A 20079-nucleotide genomic window follows, 5' to 3' on the forward strand; every position below is an offset into this window, starting at 1 on the left:
TGCAATAACATGCCGTTGACAGCTCTGCTGGAGAATTGCTGCCTTCCCCCTCCGTTTGTCTTTCGTGGGCATCACAAAAATGTTGCACTGCGTCTGTCTATCCATCCATCCATCCATCCATCCATCCATCCATCCATATTTTCCTTTGTGTCTACAGTTCCTCTTTGACGTCTTCATGTCCCTGATCGCGAAAGGAAAAGATGCCAATATAATTTCAGTCATGCCTAAGAAACCACACATTCCTCCCAGAGCCCAGGTATGGTACTGTTTATCACACTGGTTCAGTAGGTTTGTCTTTATGAACAGCATATGTTTTAAGGTGTGCAGGTGTAGTTATCAGAGAATTGAATCAAAAAGGTCACTTTACAAGAAAATGCCAGGATGTAGTGTTATATAAAATGGAGTTTCATGATGCGCAGCTGCAGTTAGTTGCTGTATTACATGCTGTTAATTACTCGTTGCTGTCTATTTGTGTAAAATCAGGTGTCGAAAGTGCTTGTCCTGGGTTCTGGTGGTCTGTCTATCGGTCAGGCTGGAGAGTTTGACTACTCTGGATCTCAGGCGATCAAAGCCATGAAGGTAGGAGATAACACGTGTGGTGTGAATCCGTACCCAGCTGTTTTAGATAATAACTGATTTTAAAAATCAACAATTTATTTTGTCCTGTTTTAAAAAAAAAAAAAGAATGAAAAAAGATTAATTTGTTTTGATGCGTCTGCCAAGCCAAGACTGAACTGATCGTAGGTTTTGGTCACCTTCAGAAAACATTTCACTTATAATAACATTTTAATAATATGGTGTGCCTACTATATTACATAACATTATATACCATTGTGCTGAAGGGAAAATAACAGAAAACATCACAGGATAGCACAGATAAAGGTTACAAAGTACTTTAATATTTATTTATTTAGGAAAATACACTTTGACCCCACATTGACAGCCATAGCCTATAGCGCTCCTTAGCTTACAATATGTATTTATTACAAAAAAGATATGTCTATTTATTATGGTTGGTCCACCAGCCACTGTTGATCTGGCACATTTTAACTGTGCGACAGCCGCGACTTAATTAACTATTTAGAGAAAATGACATGAGTCATGTCCCAAAGTTTTTTTTTCATCTACATAGAACTCCCTGGATGGTGAGTAGGGAGGAGTGAATGAGTGAGAGGTTTCGGATGTCAAAATGTCTGCTTTTTATTTTAACCAAAATAAATAAATGCCAGGCTGAAAAGACTTGAATAAAATGATGACTAATCATCAACCTCTGTTTTTCTGTAATAAATAAATAACCTTGTGGACCTGTTGTAGGAGGAAAACCTGAAGACGGTACTCATGAACCCAAACATAGCCTCAGTTCAGACCAATGAAGTGGGCTCCAAGCAGGCTGACTCAGTCTACTTCCTGCCCGTCACACCGCAATTTGTAACCGAGGTCATCAAGACCGAGCGTCCGGATGGCATCCTTCTCTCCATGGGTGGACAGACTGCACTCAACTGCGGTGAGATGCGTGCAACTGTTTGTGTCGATGTGTTGTGGAAGGCCCTCACTACTCATAGGGTAGGAAATAACTTACACCAAGGACATGTGAAACCCATGTGACTTTAGGGCCCTGAAGATGAAAACATTCACTAATTCCATATGCCTTGCTCAGTGACACCTTTTTCCACTTTTTGACAAAGGTTCTGATTAAGTGATTGTTTGTGTTGCCTGTATATTTATCGCTGCATCTGTGTGGATTGGTGTCTCGTTCGATGTCCAGGAGTTGAGTTGTTCCAGAGCGGTGTCCTGAAGCAGTATGGGGTGAAGGTCCTAGGAACCCCAGTGGAGTCCATCATGGCCACAGAGGACAGGCAGCTGTTTGCTGACAAACTGATGGAGATCAATGAGAAGATTGCACCCAGTTTCGCTGTGGAGTCGGTAAGGATCCAATAACAAGAGAAAATATCTTCTTCTTTCTTTAAATGATAAATGTCTGCATCAAACTGCCAGGAAATTCTATATTAATATTATTTTCCACTTTTACTAAGAAAGATGTTTTAACCGTCTTCAGACCTGATCTTGATGACCAAATATTCATTAATTTACAGAATTGTTACCCTTAAATGCTAATTTGTTTTCATAATGCCACTCTTGAGAGTAATTTTCTGTATACAGCAGCGTTTGTGCATTGCATCAAAAGCTGCAGGGCTTCTATAGCTGCAACTCTCCAGCCTGATATGATATAACATAACGCATGATCTTATTCTGTAATTGTGGGGGAAATACAGTGTAATATTTGTGTGCATCTTTCAGGTATCTGATGCCTTGAAAGCGGCAGAGAAGATTGGCTACCCAGTGATGTTACGGTCCGCCTATGCCCTTGGCGGTCTCGGATCTGGTCTGTGTGCCAACAAAGAAAAGCTGGAGGAAACTGCCCACAAGGTCAGAATAAATGGTGCGGTGTGGGAATGGTGGAGGCATCTGAATTAGTCGTCTCATTTGTAATCACTTTGTAATTTAGTCATTTTATTTCCTTTACATTTGACTGATTATACCGATCTAAGCAGCAAGTGAAGCATTTTATCCAGACTGTTGCTGACTCTTTACATTTAATACCTTTACCGATGTTCAAAGCCTTAACCTGCACAAAAATAAAAGCTTTGAAATTGTTTAGTTGTGTTATTTTGGCGCACTGCCAAGAAGGGAATAGTTTGCTGTTGCTTAGCAACATTCTTTTGTGCTTGTCCAGCATCCAGCGCTATTATATACACTGTAGTCTGAAAGCTGAATGGTAATCTGTGATCATAGGCTGTAAAATGAACAGTCTGTGCCAGACTGTTTGATGGATTCCTTCTTTTCTATGCCAGAGTGCTTTCATCACCTTGTATTTAAAAGTATATATTTTTTTGTTTCATTTGGAAGTTTCAGTGGCAAATCTTTCTTTGGCAGTTATGCCCAGCAGCAGTTGAAGTAGCACTGTGTTTTGTATCAAGTACAGAGCAGAGATATAGTTCACAAGGTCTCGTCTGGCCTTTGACAAAGATACAAAATGAAAACCCAAGGTAGACACTTAGTCCTTTAACGCTGTGTCCTCAGCATTGTTAAAAAGAGTATTATGTTTATTTCTAATACGTGTGCAATGTCCTAGTACATGTCCTTGTAACAGGTTACCACATTTTGTTACTTACCTATTTTATTTCAGACCATTTGCACACCTTTTTCTGCATTTTAATGTAGGGAAGTTTCAATCAGGTCAATTTTGAACAGCAAAAATGTCTGGAAAAAAACCTCAAAACATGTTAATTGTAGTTTATCTAGAAAGTATGAGACTGTTCCTCGGAAGTTGTTTATCAAACACTGAAAGCTCATTTGATACAATCTAACACAGTGATCCTGGAGTACAATACTATGGTATACTGAATGTAACTATGAGGTTTAGAACTTTATGCTAATCATTGAGGCTGTAAATCATGGGTTGAATATATTAATTACAGATATTACAGTATCATGTTAAATATGTTTAAATTATTTGTCTGTTGGATGTTTTTATGGACACAGCCATCTGTACGACAATGCTAATGTGCAAAAGTGTTTCCTTCCCTTGACAACAGTTAAGTTAACATTGAGATACATTGAGGGGCTATGCCCAGTGGAAAGGACATTAAGTACAAAACATATCAGTCAGGCAATGTATTTATCATGTTAAACCATTAGAGAACATAGCTAATTAGTGTACCAAATTTTGCATTTCATTCTTAATTATTTCTACTGAATAATGAGTAGTCATTGGAAAGAAAAATAGCACCCAATCTGTTTTTTGAATATTATTTTATGTTTAAAACAAACAGAGTTTCAATATAATGTTTTTGATTATATTCAGACAATGGCTCATGTTCATTCAATGTGGTGGAGTTTTAATAATCTTACATCCTATGTAGTTTTCATCGCAGTTTCATAATCATTAAGTATTGATCATAAGATAATAGACAAGGCCTCAAACATACCACTAGTTATAGTAAACGCTATACAATGTAGTATTTAAATAGCAGAACTATTGTCTATCAACTATTGTCAGTGCTGACACACAACATCTGATCTGACAGTGTTCTGTGCATATTGTATTGCAGGCCTTGGCGATGAGCAGGCAGATCCTGGTGGAGAAGTCTTTGCTGGGCTGGAAGGAGGTGGAATATGAGGTGGTGAGAGATGTGGCTGATAACTGTGTCACTGTCTGCAACATGGAGAACTTGGACCCGCTGGGCATTCACACAGGTCCTTAAACACGCACCAACACTCATGTGTTCATCTCTCATGTTTGTTTCGCTGTGATCTATCTGTCTGTCAGTCTGTCTGTCTGTCTGTCTGTCTGTCTGTCTGTCTGTCTGTCTGTCTGTCCCCCCCCCCCCCCCCCCTCTCTCTCTCTCTACTTCAGGGTGAGTGTGTTTCCGTTTTGCTCTCTCCGCTGTGTGCAGGTTATTCATCATTCACCGTGTACCTGACAAGATAACATGGATGTTTCAGACAGTTGTTGTCCTTGTGTTATTTCTTTGTCTTGTTTCTGAGCATCAACAAAAGCGAGTCGATACTTGGCTGGAAAATAGTTCAGTTCTCATAGCCAACACCCAGAGCTTTTACAGACTGAGACCCTCAACGTGTATCTAAGGTTTACATTTTTCTCTTTTTTTTTTTGTGTTCTTTTCAATTCAGTAGGAAAAACAGACAAGTGTATTTTCCTCCTAATAATAATAGATGTAAAAGTTTCCAAAGCAAACTTTGATTTTGTGGTAAGTAAAGTGATATACAGTATATTCTTACATTTTCTGAAGAAAGAAAACTGCACAAACGAATGAATGAGATGAATAGAGATTTACATGAGATCTTTGCTGCTCCTAGTTTTAAATCCAAATTCAAAAAACAGGCTTTTGCTGCTTTATGTGATGTTTTAGCTAATGAACCAAAACCCAGTCCAGAGGGTCTTAATACTGTTAAACCTTTACAAACCTTTCTTCTTTTTCTTCTTCTTCAGGTGACTCCATAGTGGTTGCACCGAGCCAGACATTGTCCAATGAGGAGTACCACATGCTCCGCGAGACAGCCATCAAAGTGGTGCGTCACCTTGGCATTATAGGCGAATGCAACATCCAGTACGCCCTGCACCCGTCGTCCCTGGAGTACTGCATCATTGAAGTCAACGCCCGGCTCTCCAGAAGCTCTGCTCTGGCATCCAAAGCCACTGGGTGAGAGAAAACGTGTGCAAACATAAGGTGGCTCTGAGATCGTGCTAATAATGCTTATTTGGTGCAGAAGCTTCAACGACAAGTCCATCGTGGTCTCCCTGTCCCTTGGTCCATGTCTCACAGGTATCCCTTGGCTTTTGTTGCCGCTAAACTGGCTTTGGGTATTCCCCTACCGGAGATCAAGAATGCTGTGTCAGAGAAGACCACAGCCTGCTTTGAACCCAGCCTAGACTACATCGTCACCAAGATCCCCCGCTGGGACCTGGACCGCTTTCACGGCATGTCCCATGAAATAGGCAGTGCCATGAAGAGTGTTGGAGAGGTGGGGGAGGATCCATGGATCAACACTCACTCATCCACCCGCTTATTCATTATACTCACACAGCCATATTATTTTTTCATGCCTCCCTCTTCTGGATTCAGGTGATGGCCGTGGGCCGAACCTTTGAGGAGAGTATGCAGAAAGCCCTGAGGATGTGTCACCCATCAGTGGATGGCTTCGTGCCCCGGCTGCCACTCAAGAAAGCCTGGGCCAACACCCAGGACCTCCAACAGGAGCTGGCTGTGCCCTCTATCACCCGCATCTTCTCCCTTGCCAAGGTACACTGATCTTTCATAACGTTTAAAATGAATGATACAGACTCACATTTTTTTTTAATTTTTTTTTTAATTAAAATCACATTTTGAACCGAAACATAATCATGAAAAAAACATGAAATGCGGAGAAAGCTGTGTCCCTGGCCTACCACCATGTCCTCGCTGTGAATGCCTAATTGTGTGGAAATGCTTGTCTTTTTTATTTCATGAAATATTTAGTTCATGGGGGGTTATAATACTTGGAAAACACAGACTGTACAGTTTGATTGTTTGATTATGTAAAGACAGAGTGTGCTTTTCAAACATGTGGGGGGAGGATGAGTCCAAATCACGTCATCTGAAAGATGTTTTTGCTAATATGTTTTGTGCTTGCCCAGCACAGTGTTGTAAGCCTTTCTTTCTGCTCATTGAATCAGATAAAGGCGAGACGGCACTTTCATAAGCACATCAAGACACAGGGTCAAGCTCCATCATTCAAACACACAGACGGTGCATAAGCAATCGCAAGGTCAAAAAGATTTACAAGTTCAGCACTTCAGTGCGCTTTTATCGCCAGCTGAAAGAAGAGCAGAATGAGGTCGTCTCAGTGTCAAAACCTCCAACTGTGTGAGCTTGGTGTCCCGACGGTGGAGATATAGTTGTCTCTTTGAATATGGAGGGAGATCATTTGAAGACGGTGAAAGCATTAGGGATTAATGATCCACATCTTATCTCCGAGCAATCAAACACCAGCTATAATGCCTTAAAATGGTCAGCACACTCACTCTTGCTCTCAGCTCACCTCTCTGTCGCCCACCAGGTTAATTTTTAGACCGGCTTGATCCAGACCGTTTGAGTTATTGTTGTGGAGAAAAAAGCATAAAAATGAACAGCCAAGGCAGTAGGATGCACTCCTCGATTGTTATTCAGGCATAAGCTATGATAAATAAGAACAATACTAGCGTGAAATGAATTGGATGTAATTCTCTGATACGTTGCTGGTATTTTTGTCCAGGCAACACTCTAAAACACATCATTTTTAGTGTGTTTCTTTCCTATCTTTTTTCCCCAGCATGTGTATCTAGCCCTGTTTTCATGAGACACTAAAACCCTCCACTGAAAGTCACAGTAATAATCACTTGCAACTTGTTGAGAAGCTGCTTCTTTACAGGACGTGGTGGGTTTCACTTCCAAGTTTTAATGATTGCTGAGTATAATCCTTCCAAACACACTTGGAGTGATTCCTCAGCCGTCTAATGTCAAAAAAGATAAAACCATATTTACAAGCTGCTGTCAGGGCTACTCTGTCGTAACACAGGTTATCAGATTTTTCATAAAATGCCAACATTGGGCAAAGTAGTATATTGTCTCCCAACAATATATTTTACATGGAGGAGTCTTTGAAAAGGGATGCATTATTTACAGTGACCTTTCTGAATTCCAGCCGATATCCAGTAGTGGTTCACTGAATGATTTGTAACGTGATTTAAATCATGAGCCATTCATTTGAAAGAAAATCTGTTGAAACTTTGTGAAACATATTGGATGTCTCTGATCTCAGAATCCTCCCATAAATGGATGATGAACTCTATGATGTATGATGAAAGTAATGCTGAACGTCTCTACCTCTAAGGCCCTCCACAGTGGCATGAGTGTTGATGAGATCCACAATCTGACGGCCATAGACAAGTGGTTCCTTCACAAGCTCCACAAGATCACGCAGATGGAGCAGCTTCTGGCAAACTACGACAGGTAACGTGTATGTGCATATGTATGTTGAAAATATCTAGTCAATTGGAACCCTCTCCTCCAAAAAACAGTTCATCCATCCATTCATAAAGTTGCAGACTATTGCACCACGGGCAGTCCAACGGATTATTATTATTTTATGGAATATATTGTAATTCCTTTCCTACTTCCCAAGCTGACTAAGTCACTGTTCCATATAAATCACCTCCTGGTTATCCGTCTCATTATTTCTGCACCACACGTTGTCGGTTTGCAGTTAAATTTGTGCCCTTTGCCACAGACAATTAATTGAATATTGTCCGACCACACCTCTGTGCAACCTGCAGGGAAATTCTATGAAATTAATAAATTCAGTTTAATCATTTTATTTCTCCGGCTTTCAGGAAAATATCAGTGCCCCACATAAAAAGACAAAACATAATTCAATATTTCAGCACAGTATGATATGTCACAGCGGGATCCTGACTAACACAGCACACAACAATCCACTTAACAAATATTTTTTAAACTGGCAAGTTATGCCTGCCATCATTTCCAGTTCTTTCCAGAAATGATTGAAAAGTCTTCAATAGCGAAATGTTGCTCCTGAAATGAGATGGACCCGAGTCTCATCAAACTCTTTCTCTCTGGTGATTCCTCTCCTCTATATTGCCCCTCTTTCTCTCTCTCTGGCCTCGGGCTGTTACCTGGACAGCCACTGTGAATTTTCTTGGCTTAGCCACAGGTTATCTGAGCTTCCTTCGGACTCTGCTGTTTAATAATTAATGGCTGGACGTCTGGAGGGCGCCCAATGCAACATGCTGACACGTGGAAGGCTGTTGTAGTCTCCACTGCCTCTAAATCAGGGTGACACCGGGATGGACACACAGCAATAGGCTGCTGCCAGACTGACGGAGCGTAGAGCTGAGTACAGGTGGACTTCAGGCTCTACTGGTCAGCAGACTCATTGTCCGTGTACATGAAAGTGTTGTATCTTCTATTGCTGTATTTAGGACCGGAGCATTTTTATGACTCACAGGAAGGACATTTTATTTTTCTTCATTCGTCATGCGTCATGTTAGGAGTTCTTTGTAGAGAACCAAGAAAAGAATGACCAGTTCTCTGAAATAAGATACTACAACTGACAATGAATGTTTTAATTTCATCTTCACTCTTTTCACTCAATTGCAGTTGTTCATTAAAGTTAATTGGTTGAATACGGTATGAGTTCTGTACCAACATCAATCAATACTTTGGCCTTTCATTCATGCCACAAATGATTAAAGAAGTGAATGATGCATATTGATATTGATAACATTACAAATTACATTAGAAAGATGTGTCAGTTTTGTTAGCAGATAAGTTCAGGTTTAGGACGAAGCATTTAGATATAAAGTAGGCTCTGTATTTATGTATTATTATTATTGTAAGTATTATTAATAATACTAACAATAATAAACTAATGTGGCAATACACCATCGTCTATATGCGTTAATGTTTTAAAGAGTACATATTATTTAACCATATATTAATTCCATTAAGCTGTTAAATGGATGAAATGATAAAGAAAATTGCCCATTAATTTCCTGAAGGCCAAGAGAACTTTTTCCAGAAGTTTTTAAATTCAACATAGATTCATGAAAATAAAAAGCTGCAATCCTCATTGCTTGAACCAGACGATTTTTTTAGTTGAAAAATAACTGAAACTTTATTTTCAAAAAAGATACAACAATTTAAGATCTGTGCCATCGCTTTAAAATACAGTATGATCGAACTCTTATCGATGCACAAATCCGATTTTTGTTACTTCTGCGTATGAAGACAGATATAATTAGGTACATAAACCCCGTGTGTGACATGAATTACAATTAAATGGACTTAATCAGTGTGTAAAGACTCCAATTATAAAACACAAAACCCTCATTCTTATACTTTTCAATGTTCAAACTTGATGAAGTGGAAAAGTTAACAAAATGAAAAGCGTGAAAATCCATAAATTGGTTCTTTCCATTTTAACTTTTAGTTGTTGGGTTTTTGTGAGACTGTCTGTTAGTCCCTTCCCTTCACTCTTTGAATACACACACCCACACAAACACACTAGTCAATGTGTTTTGAAGTTTGTTGTATGTGTGAGGGCAGATGTACATACATTTATGGCATGCAAAGGTTTTTCCCTTATCACTGCTTTTTTTAGAGAGGATAATTGTACACAAGACAATCAAGCCCTCGGATCCAATCTCTTTTCCTTCCTGTGATTCCAACCTCGGCTGCTCTCTCCTCTTGTTGTTTCTTTGGTTTGCTATTTCTCAGCCCAGCAATGTGCAGTGGGAGTAAAAACACATTTGACATTTCCAATAATGTTGGGTCATAAATAATTCAGATAATGACGAGGGAGAGCAAGTTGTGGTTTAATACAAATAATAATCCCCTAGTTTTTTTTACTACCTAGCGGCAAAAAAATTATGTGATATGTAGGAATTGCGCTTTTTGCTTTCTTCGTGGGAGTTGTGTGAGGAGATCAATATCAATTTCGTCAAGCAGTCATGTATTTAGTTTAACTTGACACAAACGCAAAGCAAAGGGAGGCAGGTAGCTGAGTCCTCCACCAAATCAGCAACTGCATCAGCACCTCATATTTCCTGTCCTCACAGAGAAGTATCTTGTTTTTTTCACACTTTCCTAACGTCTGAAAACATGATACAGCATTTAACTCATCTTTAGGCGAAAATAGGATTGACATGTCCTGGACAAATCACAATTCTCAACCGCATTTCACTTGAGATCGATCCTTTGGTGTAACTACTAAAACAGTAAACCAACATATTTTTCATAACATGCCGAATAATTAATTTAGAACAAAATACTGTAATTGTAATTCAAGCATTTCTTCTTTTTTTTATTATCTATTGAAAAACAAAAATGGAGCCAAGAGAGGTGGGCAATATTCAGAGAAAAAAATGATAATTTGCTACTTCATAAAGTCGCAGATTTGCTACTTTATTATGATGCTAACAACAGGCATTTATGCTAGCTAATTTTCCATGAATATTACTTTTATAAAGTTAGCACATTTGTGACTTTTTTCCTCTGAATATTGCCCACCTTTCTCCGCTCCGCTTCCCCCCCCTACAGTGGCCCTAATACACCGTCGTAGATAAGTGCAAAACCAGCACAGTAAATAGGAATGCAGCCAAAAAATGGTTTGAATTAAATTCATGTTTTTTTATATATCGGTCAAGTTCAAAATCACCCCTTGATACTTTATTTCTGCCACCTGTTCGTCCTCACTGTTGGCATTAAAGTTGTATCGATCAAAGTGGGTTTTAAATGGCTGCACTTGCCAACCTGGTGCTCTGGCACCTCGGTGCCTTGCTTATCGATGTGTTATGGATCACTCTGAGGTAAGCTGTTCCTTGCCGTCCACACCGCTGGGTAGGCGTCATGACCCACTTGCTGGAATGACCCTCATAGTTCAGTGAACTTGAAAATGCACACACATTTGAGAGGGGTCAGAAAGGATTCAATAATCAACTCACCTGTCCGTCTTTTCATCTACCTCTGCTTCTTTTCTCTCATTACCACATTCACATCAGGCATATTGTGCATTAAACTTTAACCTCCTAAGACCTCAGCTCTTTTTTGGTATGCATTTTTTGCTATTTGAGCTAATTGGATGAGTATAAAAAGCATCGTATTTTGACATGATGTAGTTTTTATAAGTGTCCATGAATGTGGACGTCGGGCCCTGTTGAGCAGAATTAAGTATTATGGTATAGACAACCCAAAATGTGATGTCTACGCATGTGGACGCCAGGTCTTAAAGTCCCAGTCGGCAAGTCCGGCGGATCGAGGGCACTCTGTCAGATTTTGAATGTTTACAACTCTCACGCTCCTCCCCCACGACCACCGAGCTCCTTCCCCTCTACTTCGTGCTCTTTGAAATCCCTTAGATCACGCCACCTTTGAAACGTGGGTCCAATGTTGACTCTGGTTTTATCACGGGCACCGTCGCAATATTTCTCCTTTTTTCCTTATTTTCCACCGGTGTTTTCTTTTCTTTGGTTGTTTTGGACCTCCTCGTTTCGTTTTTTGGAGTGGACAGGATGATCCGGGCTCTGTCGATTTTTGGAAAACAAACAACAGGCTCTACGTGCACGTAGAGGCACGCTTTTTTTTCTAAAACCGGATGATTTATGTTGTTCTATCGGAACATAGTGTCGGCTTCAGTGAATATGATCAAAAAAATGTTGCCGACTGGGACTTTGAGAGGCTAAATCCAAATTCAATACTCTGATTGAATCCATGTGCAAACCCTGACTATTCACTTAATACATTAGATATACGTTTAATTCATCTTAAACTGTGGACAAAGTATCGAGTTCTAAAGGATTTAACAAACAGCTGTGATGACCATGACTTATTGTCTTTTCCTACAGTGGCACAGTGTCCAAGGAGCTGCTGCTGAAGGCCAAGCAGGACGGCTTCTCAGACCGGCAGGTTGGTCAGCTACTGGGCTCCAGTGAGAAAGCAGCCAGAGAGCTGAGGCTCAATTATGGCATCAAACCCTGGGTCAAACAGGTGAGCATCACTGGGCTGCTTCCAGCAAAGGTCAAATACTACTAATGATAATGATAATAATACATTTTATCTGTACTGCACATTTCATATGAGAAATGCAGCACTTTATAGAAACAGGGAAAATAGACCAACTACAAATTTAAATGAACACTGCAGCAGCTCCATTCTCTTCTACTTACTCCGTTGTGGAGGTAATTTGAGACTTATTAAATTTTAACTTGTTTGAAGTCTTGTGCAGAATTTATTGTCGGTACCGATGTCTCTGAGGCCAGAAGTAAACACAGACTTTTCCAATTTCCCGATGGAAACAAATTCAATACAGGTGTCGATTACACCAAAGCATGTGTCAGCCACCAGATAGACTGGGATAACTGACTCTGCCTGTTAAACACAGGCAAAACTTTCAAGTATCATAACTGCATTTTAGCTTTTGGTGTGTGTTTATTCTTTAATTAATTAAAAGTATGAATACCAGTAGCAGTGCTGCATTTAAACATTTACTAAACTGAATGTGCAGAATAATTATTGGCTAAATGTACTGTTATAGGAATTTTGGATGTTTGTAATATAATCAGAATCTTTGTCAGGTCAGACGTTAGTCCGCACCTCCTCTTCCTAACTGTTATTCTATGACTAAAATGATTGCCTGGTTGTGCGTAGTAAGGTGATATGAGCATGAGTGCCATATGACATGAGATGATTTCAGAGGACATTATGACATCTGTGCTCTGTAGATCTTGTCTTTGTCAGATAGCACATGACCTGTCTTTTGTCTACAGTATGATTCCTCCTCCTTAAAAGAGAGATTCCTGCTAGACTCAGGGTCGTTCCTGCGGTCTCTGAACTTTTGCATGAGAAGGCAGGCGCCAACTATTTTTGTCTGCAGATGAAAATACATAAAATAAACCCCCTTGTTGATCTTTATTGGGCAGATTAATTTTTTCCACAACAGTACAGAAAGTATTGAGAGAAAATGCAGTCCTGATGTTAAATTGCTCATTTCAGATTGTTAATCTCTGACATCAGTATACAACTTTAAAAATCAGCATTGTCACAAAGGCAACAAGGTCCTAGGGCTGGAATGACTCTCAATGTGAAGTTTGTATATGATAGTAATATTTACTGTAAACATGATCATTACTGTTACTTTGTAATTCTCTCTAATCCCTGTTCTCAGATTGACACCTTGGCAGCAGAGTATCCAGCCATGACCAACTACCTGTATTGTACATATCATGGTCAGGTATGTGGACTCTGTTAACCAAGAAAACGATTATATTACCATTATGATGTGTAGTATATAGCCAATCCAATCATTGTCTAATATAACAACAATTAGTCAATTAGTTATGAAAAAAAGATACGATACCAGTGATATTTATTGCAAGATGGGTGCGTTTGCTGTGCTGTAGGATTAAGTGCATAATCAACAGTGTTTTTTTCATTGTATCCAATCAAACAGGAGAACGATCTGGACTTCAAAGACCAGGGAATTATGGTTCTCGGCTGTGGGCCCTACCACATTGGTGAGCTCAACAACAGGCTTTCATATAATTTCAATATTGCTCAAATACAATTTTTCTGATGATATCAATATGCAGTTGTCTAGAACTCCTGTTTATGGCTAACATATTCAGATTCATCAACCCTTTGATCCTCCAGGGAGCAGCGTTGAGTTCGACTGGTGTGCGGTGTCCAGCATCAGAGCTTTGAGGCAGATGGGTAAGAAGACGGTGGTGGTCAACCACAACCCTGAGACGGTCAGCACAGACTTTGACGAGTGTGACCGCCTTTACTTTGAGGAGTTGACTCAGGAACGGATCCTGGACATTGCCCAACAGGAGGTTAGGACACACATGCAAACATGCCATTTCTTATTTGACAAATTCAAACAAAATAAACAAATGACCTCTATCGCTATATTTTTTATTATGGACATTAATGTTGTATTGGATCAATAAACACCCATAAGATGACAATTTGACCCATATAAAATTAACTAACAATAACCATCAGCAGCCATCACCCTAAGGACCTTAGCGAAGCGTTGTCACACGTTGGGATGGATTAATTAGAAAGATAAAAGCGACATTCATGGGAAGTTAGCTAGCATAAATGCCGGTTGTTAGCATCGTAATAAACTAGCAAATTGGCCACTTTAAACTCACAAATTTGTGACTTTTTTTTCTCAGAATATTGCCCACATCTCTCGGCTCAGTTTTTTTTTTTCCCGTACTGTGGCCCTAATATGGCGTCGTAGATTTCACAGACATGACAAGGTTTAAAATATTATATCGTGCATATAATCATGCATAATTCCCACCCTATTGCACAATGCTATTTTGTTGTATGCGTGGACCCAAGATGACTCTTTAAGATTGCAATACATGCTCAAGGACATGAATAGCAGATACTTCCCTTATATTTTCAACGTATACGTTTGTTGAACTCAATGTTTTTATGTTGCGTGTGTGTTTTGCGTCCATTGACTTTCCCTCTTGTAATCCAGTTAAAGTCACGATAGGATCAGAGTGTGATTAAGTGTTTGGTTGTTCAGGGTGATCGCATTACCATCAATTCCCTCTGTCACTGCGTGTGTGCGTGTGTGTGTGTGTGTGTGTGCGTGCGTGCGTGCGTGCGTGCGTGCGTGTGTGCGTGTGTGTGTGTGTGTGTGTGTGTGTGTGTGTGTGTGTGTGTGTGTGTGTGTGTGATGAATACGGCATTAGAGCATGGCGATAAACCCTGGACAGGAGCAGGAGAGCAGGCCCATGAATAATGAAGAGATACAACCTGGCATTGCCATGGAAACAGCATCCCCCCTGGATCAGCTAGACAGGAAAAGGGACTGCATGCTGTTATTAAAGAAGCACACACACTTGTTCTGACACACACACACACACACACACACACACACACACACACACACACACACACACACACACACACACACACACACACTGTCCCCTTGCGATAACTAAACTTGTGGAACAACTGAGATCAACTGCTTTTGTTTGTGTCATATTTTCACCGTGTGATCAGTGACCAGCCAGAATAATTGGAAGCGGCCACATGTTTCAGACTGTTAATCTTGGCTGATAGGCCTGTGGCAGGAGGTCCAAGACTCGACAGAGTGTTTCTGCTGCTCCTGTCCTTTTTTGTACTCCTTCCACTTCTTATCCTTTTATTCTACCTGCTGTTTTATTATCTATTTGTTCTGGTCCTCTCCTCTCTAGGGTTGCTCTGGCAGCATTGTGTCAGTTGGAGGCCAGATACCCAACAACCTGGCTGTCCCATTGCACCTCAGTGGGTTGAAGATTCTGGGGACGAGTCCACTGCAGATCGACCGGGCTGAGGAACGCTCCGTCTTCTCCAGTATACTAGATGACCTCGGGGTGGCTCAAGCCCCATGGAGGACCCTCAGCTCCCTGGTGAGAAGCTTATAAATTATGCATAGTAAGGGTTGATGTTATATTTTAACATATTTTGTGATATGCTAAGAAAACCTTAAAAAAGAATTCTCCTGTACAAGATATGTGAGTGTTGTGGAGTGGGACTTGAGCAGGATTTGTGCCCTCTAATTGTCACTATTACTCACATAGTATTTATAAGATAATGCTAATAGTAAGCTGGGATCAGTTGCTTCGACTGTGTGCAAAAATAATTCAACTGCACCAAACCGTCTCCTGAACATATCATCATGTAATTAACGACATCAGTTGGATTTTCCCAAAACAATCTGTTTTTCAGACTGTTTCCATGGGCATGTACGTGGGCAGAAAAGTTGCCTCTCCTCTGGTTTATTATATTGTTTCTATTCATAAAGTATATTTAGAAGCTACGCATGTGAAATTGATTTTGTTTTGGTTTTGGCCACCTCGTTTTTAAGCAAAACCCATGATATTATTTTAAGTTACAGCTCTACGACGTCACAGCTTTCCCTGCAGACCAACTTGTCTGATTATTTGTAGAACTTTCTTCCCCATAAGAGCATTGTGCCCCATGACTTACTGTCTTGTTTAGCATTTTCCTTGTTTGGCCCTCTCAACTAGCTGGCGGCTACATTAGAATGAGGCACTGGCAGGCCCCTCTGTGGAGCGCGTACAGCGCTGAAATGTGCCTGCAGTCAGCGCTGAAATATGCCTCTTCCATTACCATTGCTTATGTATTCAGCTACCACTGAGGAGCGATTATCCGTTACACACAGATAAAGTTCTGTGTCTCTCCAGAGTCTACCTACATATTCCATTTCCCTGCCGAGCTTGAAGAAACAGTTTGTTTTTATTGGCCTGGAATAACTCCAGCGGAGCCGTAGGGGGATGGTTCTGGCGTCTCTGGGAAGCTATTTTGTGTTTGTTAATGGTATCCCACCTGGCGTGTGAACAGTGGGTAATGATAGCGAGAAAGAGGCTCGACCTGCGAGATGGAGGAGAGAGAAAGAGTGATAATGATAATGATGACGAGGAGGAGAAACACTCTCGCCGCTAGACTTCCGTGACTCGTACTCTTTCTTTTCTCATCCCTGTGAACTGAAAGGAAGGGAGGTAAAATTAAAAGGGAGATGAATTGGAAGCCCCGCTTTCCGACTGTCGGAGCACTTATGCTCTTCCATTCACACTTTTGATTGGTCCCGTTCTTGACAGACATGGGAGTACGCCATTCATTTTTTAATCCTTTTCAATGTTCATATGTGTTTTTCTGGAGGAATCACTCTGTTAGTCAATCAAAATAACAAAGCTTACATTACCAGCTATCTTTTTTCTCTCTCTACAGGAAGATGCCATTGCCTTTGCAGACCAGGTGGGCTACCCCTGTCTGCTGCGCCCCTCCTATGTTCTAAGGTAAGTTTTATACGCGTCGGCTAACGTACTCAGAATTTGCAGTACGCAATTATAATATGTGTGTTGGCATTCTCCTAGTCAGTCCAATGTAGTGGCTGAGGCAAACTGTCACCGTAATCAATAAAAAGCACATTTCAGGTATTTTGTCTATAATTTGGTATTAACGAGGGCATTTAATTTCAAGCCAATAAATACATGGATGAAATTTACTTTCTTCATAACTAATTCACAGACATATTGCTTACTTAATCATATACAATTTTCGTATGACGATCAATGAATTTAACTACAATTACAGTTAGTTCAAACTTGCAGTGACACTTTTGTCCAGCAGATGTTGTGATGAGACCCTGTATTCAGAAGGGCTTTGTCTCTGAGCAGAAACATTTGTGTATGAGGGACTATTTATTGATTGTTTTACATTCGAGAATGTGTTTTCTGTTTTAAAAGTGATTCATTCTGTGCTTGTTAAGCACCGAGTGTCATGCAATGGGTCACATGAAACAAATGTCAAAGCCATAACCATGCCATTAATAGTTTTTTATTTATAATACAGACTTTATCTTTTACAATTTAAATTTGTATATTGACTTCTGTTATGTTATATGCCTCTCTTCTCCTATATTTTCTTTGTATACGTCCATCATTCCTTTTGGTTATGGAAACATTTTTTTATATATTTATATTTGCTGATACTTGCCAACACCGTACAGCTTTATGATGCACAAGCAATCACACATCTTTCAAAGCAGTTTCTAGTTTTTCCATTTCATTTAAGCAACTTCTTTATAAGTAAAATTGTTTCCAAAATATCTATTCATAGGTGAAACCTTTGGAAAGTGTCTCATTTCTTCACTGTTTACAAGTGCTGAGTGAAATGCAAATGCACAGTATTTCTGAGGAATTCCCATCGGTGTGAAAGCAAACCTGTGTTGGTGAGAAATGTTCCAATATGACCTATGTAATAAAACCAAGCATGAAACTGCCTCACTCACTTTAATAGAAATCCATCAAGAGAATTTATTGTTATGGCATTGTTTAGAATTTTCACAACTGTTGAATTTTCCTTCACCCCGGGGATTTCTTATGTGTTGGAAGGTGAAATGAAATCTGGATTTGGTGGTACACAAATGTGTTGGACCATTGGGCCCGTTAATAATATTTGTCGAGACAGACCAAAAAAATTTATATTAGCGTTTCATTTTAAATAGACTTTTGCAGATTAAGCAGAGGCCATTCCTTACTCTACCAAAATGATAGCAATGCAAACATAAACCAAATTTAATCGCATACGTACTTAGTCTTATTTTAGATCCAGTGTTTAATTGACAGTTTGTTTACCTGTTTCCCTCACCTCAATGTCACTCCCCTCCTCTGCTTAAATGATTTCCAAAGTCAATATTTTTCATCATCCACTAGAAAAAAATATAAATTCTGACCAATTTGAGGCAAACAAGATACCATTAACACGTAAAAAAAAAGACAATCAGGCATCTTGAAAGAACGAGTCCAGTTCTTGGGTCATCTCGGCCAAACCCTGCGTGGCGTTTGCCGCTGCCTCTTTAGCTACACTGGATCCTTTGGTGGCCGAGTTTCCCTGCGACCTCTGCCGAGTGTCCATCTCATAATGTTTAAACTTATACCTTCACTATAATCATCACCACTTGCAATTATTCCACTACTATTAATAGTAGAAGTAGTCGCCTATAAAATACTTTCAATAGAGTGCTGAATAAGTTTTGTCAGGGAACAACACTGGGCCACAATGAAAGAAATGCATTCCTATTTATAGCATAATATCATATTGAAGACCTCTTAAATGATTGTATTAATATTAATATTCAGAGAACAGTCTGGGTGGCATCTGAGTTCAGGATTTGCCTGAATGTAAATGCACATGAGTCTCCTGGCTGGTACTCAAATGAAGGGTCAATATTCATTTTGGGGTTGGACATATGTCTGCCTCTGGGCAACAGACAGCTGAGGAATAAAGATCTGACCCAAGCCTGTGGCCTTTCTCTGTCCTTTCAAACAGGAGGATAGCCCAGCTTGCAGTCAAAAAACAACAACAACAACAACAACCACAACAAAACTAGCCTAAATCTATTGTTTTTTAATGACTAAGTTCTGAACTCGTTTTCAAGAGCCTGGAGTGCTTTTCGACCTAAATAGCTGGTCTTCTCTCTCTCACTCTCTCTCTCTCTCTCTCATTCCTTAATTTGACTGTTTCCAGACCTCGTTCCCAATGGTAATAGTGATGCAACGGAGAAATAATGAGTGTTTTGAACGATCATTTGAAGCTTGTATGTTCTCCTGTTTGCTTGCTTCTCTTCCTCTCCTGTGGCCTATTGTTTTCTCTCTGTCTTTCTCTCTCTCACTCTCTCTATCTTGCTTCCATCTCACCAGTGGCTCTGCAATGAATGTTGCACATGGAGAAGAGGAGATGAAACGCTTCTTAGAGGAGGCCACTCAGGTTTCCCAGGTAAGAGCAGTGTTAACCGCCCATGCATCCCGTTATGTCTGTCTACTATATTAACTGTATGCTGTATATGTACGCTATAGTGACAATAAAGTTATACCATGCCTGTGTGAGAGAAACATTTAACATGTTGAATTGCATTGCATAAGCTGTTAGGACAAGTTATCACTCTCTCTCTCTCTCTCTCTCACACACACACACACACACACACTCAGACTCAGACTCTCTTTTTTGGGTTGTTTTCTCCCTCTGCTTTCAATTAACTAATGCTACCAGCTGTCATGGCTAGTGGCAAGTAGTGTGTGTGCATTGCTACCTCACTGAACCCCCAGGTAGCTTTGCGGCACCTGGCCCCTCCAAGGGCCCCTACCTGGGACTAGAGGCATACACACACATGTCTATATGACACCTTCAAAGCACCAAAACAAGCGTTTTAAAGGGACAGTTCACCCACTTACCTGTAATGCTATTTATCAATTTAGATTGTTCTCAAATGAAACTGCTTACAAGTTTTTCAGGTGTTTTTTCTAGGTGCTCCTTTTCTCCATATCTCCGAAACTATAGCCAACTCAAACCAAAACAATTAAGATTGATAATTAATAAGGTAAGAGGAATAGGATATGATTTTGTCGTGAACCATCCCTTTTTAATAGTGGTT

General features: G+C 40.0%; 1 protein-coding gene across 1 annotated transcript in view; it reads left to right on the top strand.

Moving 5' to 3' along the window:
* The window catches only part of cps1 (carbamoyl-phosphate synthase 1, mitochondrial), a 43570-nt gene that overhangs the window by 5773 nt on the left and 17718 nt on the right, over positions 1-20079 (top strand). Inside the window, exons 12-28 of the mRNA XM_084023778.1 lie at positions 158-256; positions 484-579; positions 1315-1504; positions 1766-1923; positions 2299-2427; positions 4113-4257; positions 5012-5222; positions 5346-5544; positions 5646-5822; positions 7432-7550; positions 11963-12104; positions 13282-13347; positions 13567-13630; positions 13767-13948; positions 15338-15532; positions 16875-16942; positions 19349-19424. Of these exons, the coding sequence (XP_083879904.1) occupies positions 158-256; positions 484-579; positions 1315-1504; positions 1766-1923; positions 2299-2427; positions 4113-4257; positions 5012-5222; positions 5346-5544; positions 5646-5822; positions 7432-7550; positions 11963-12104; positions 13282-13347; positions 13567-13630; positions 13767-13948; positions 15338-15532; positions 16875-16942; positions 19349-19424 (2316 nt within the window). The remainder of the gene's footprint in view (positions 1-157; positions 257-483; positions 580-1314; positions 1505-1765; positions 1924-2298; positions 2428-4112; positions 4258-5011; positions 5223-5345; positions 5545-5645; positions 5823-7431; positions 7551-11962; positions 12105-13281; positions 13348-13566; positions 13631-13766; positions 13949-15337; positions 15533-16874; positions 16943-19348; positions 19425-20079) is intronic.

Source organism: Eutrigla gurnardus (assembly GCF_963514095.1).
Source record: "Eutrigla gurnardus genome assembly, chromosome: 12".
Lineage (NCBI taxonomy): Eukaryota > Metazoa > Chordata > Actinopteri > Perciformes > Triglidae > Eutrigla > Eutrigla gurnardus.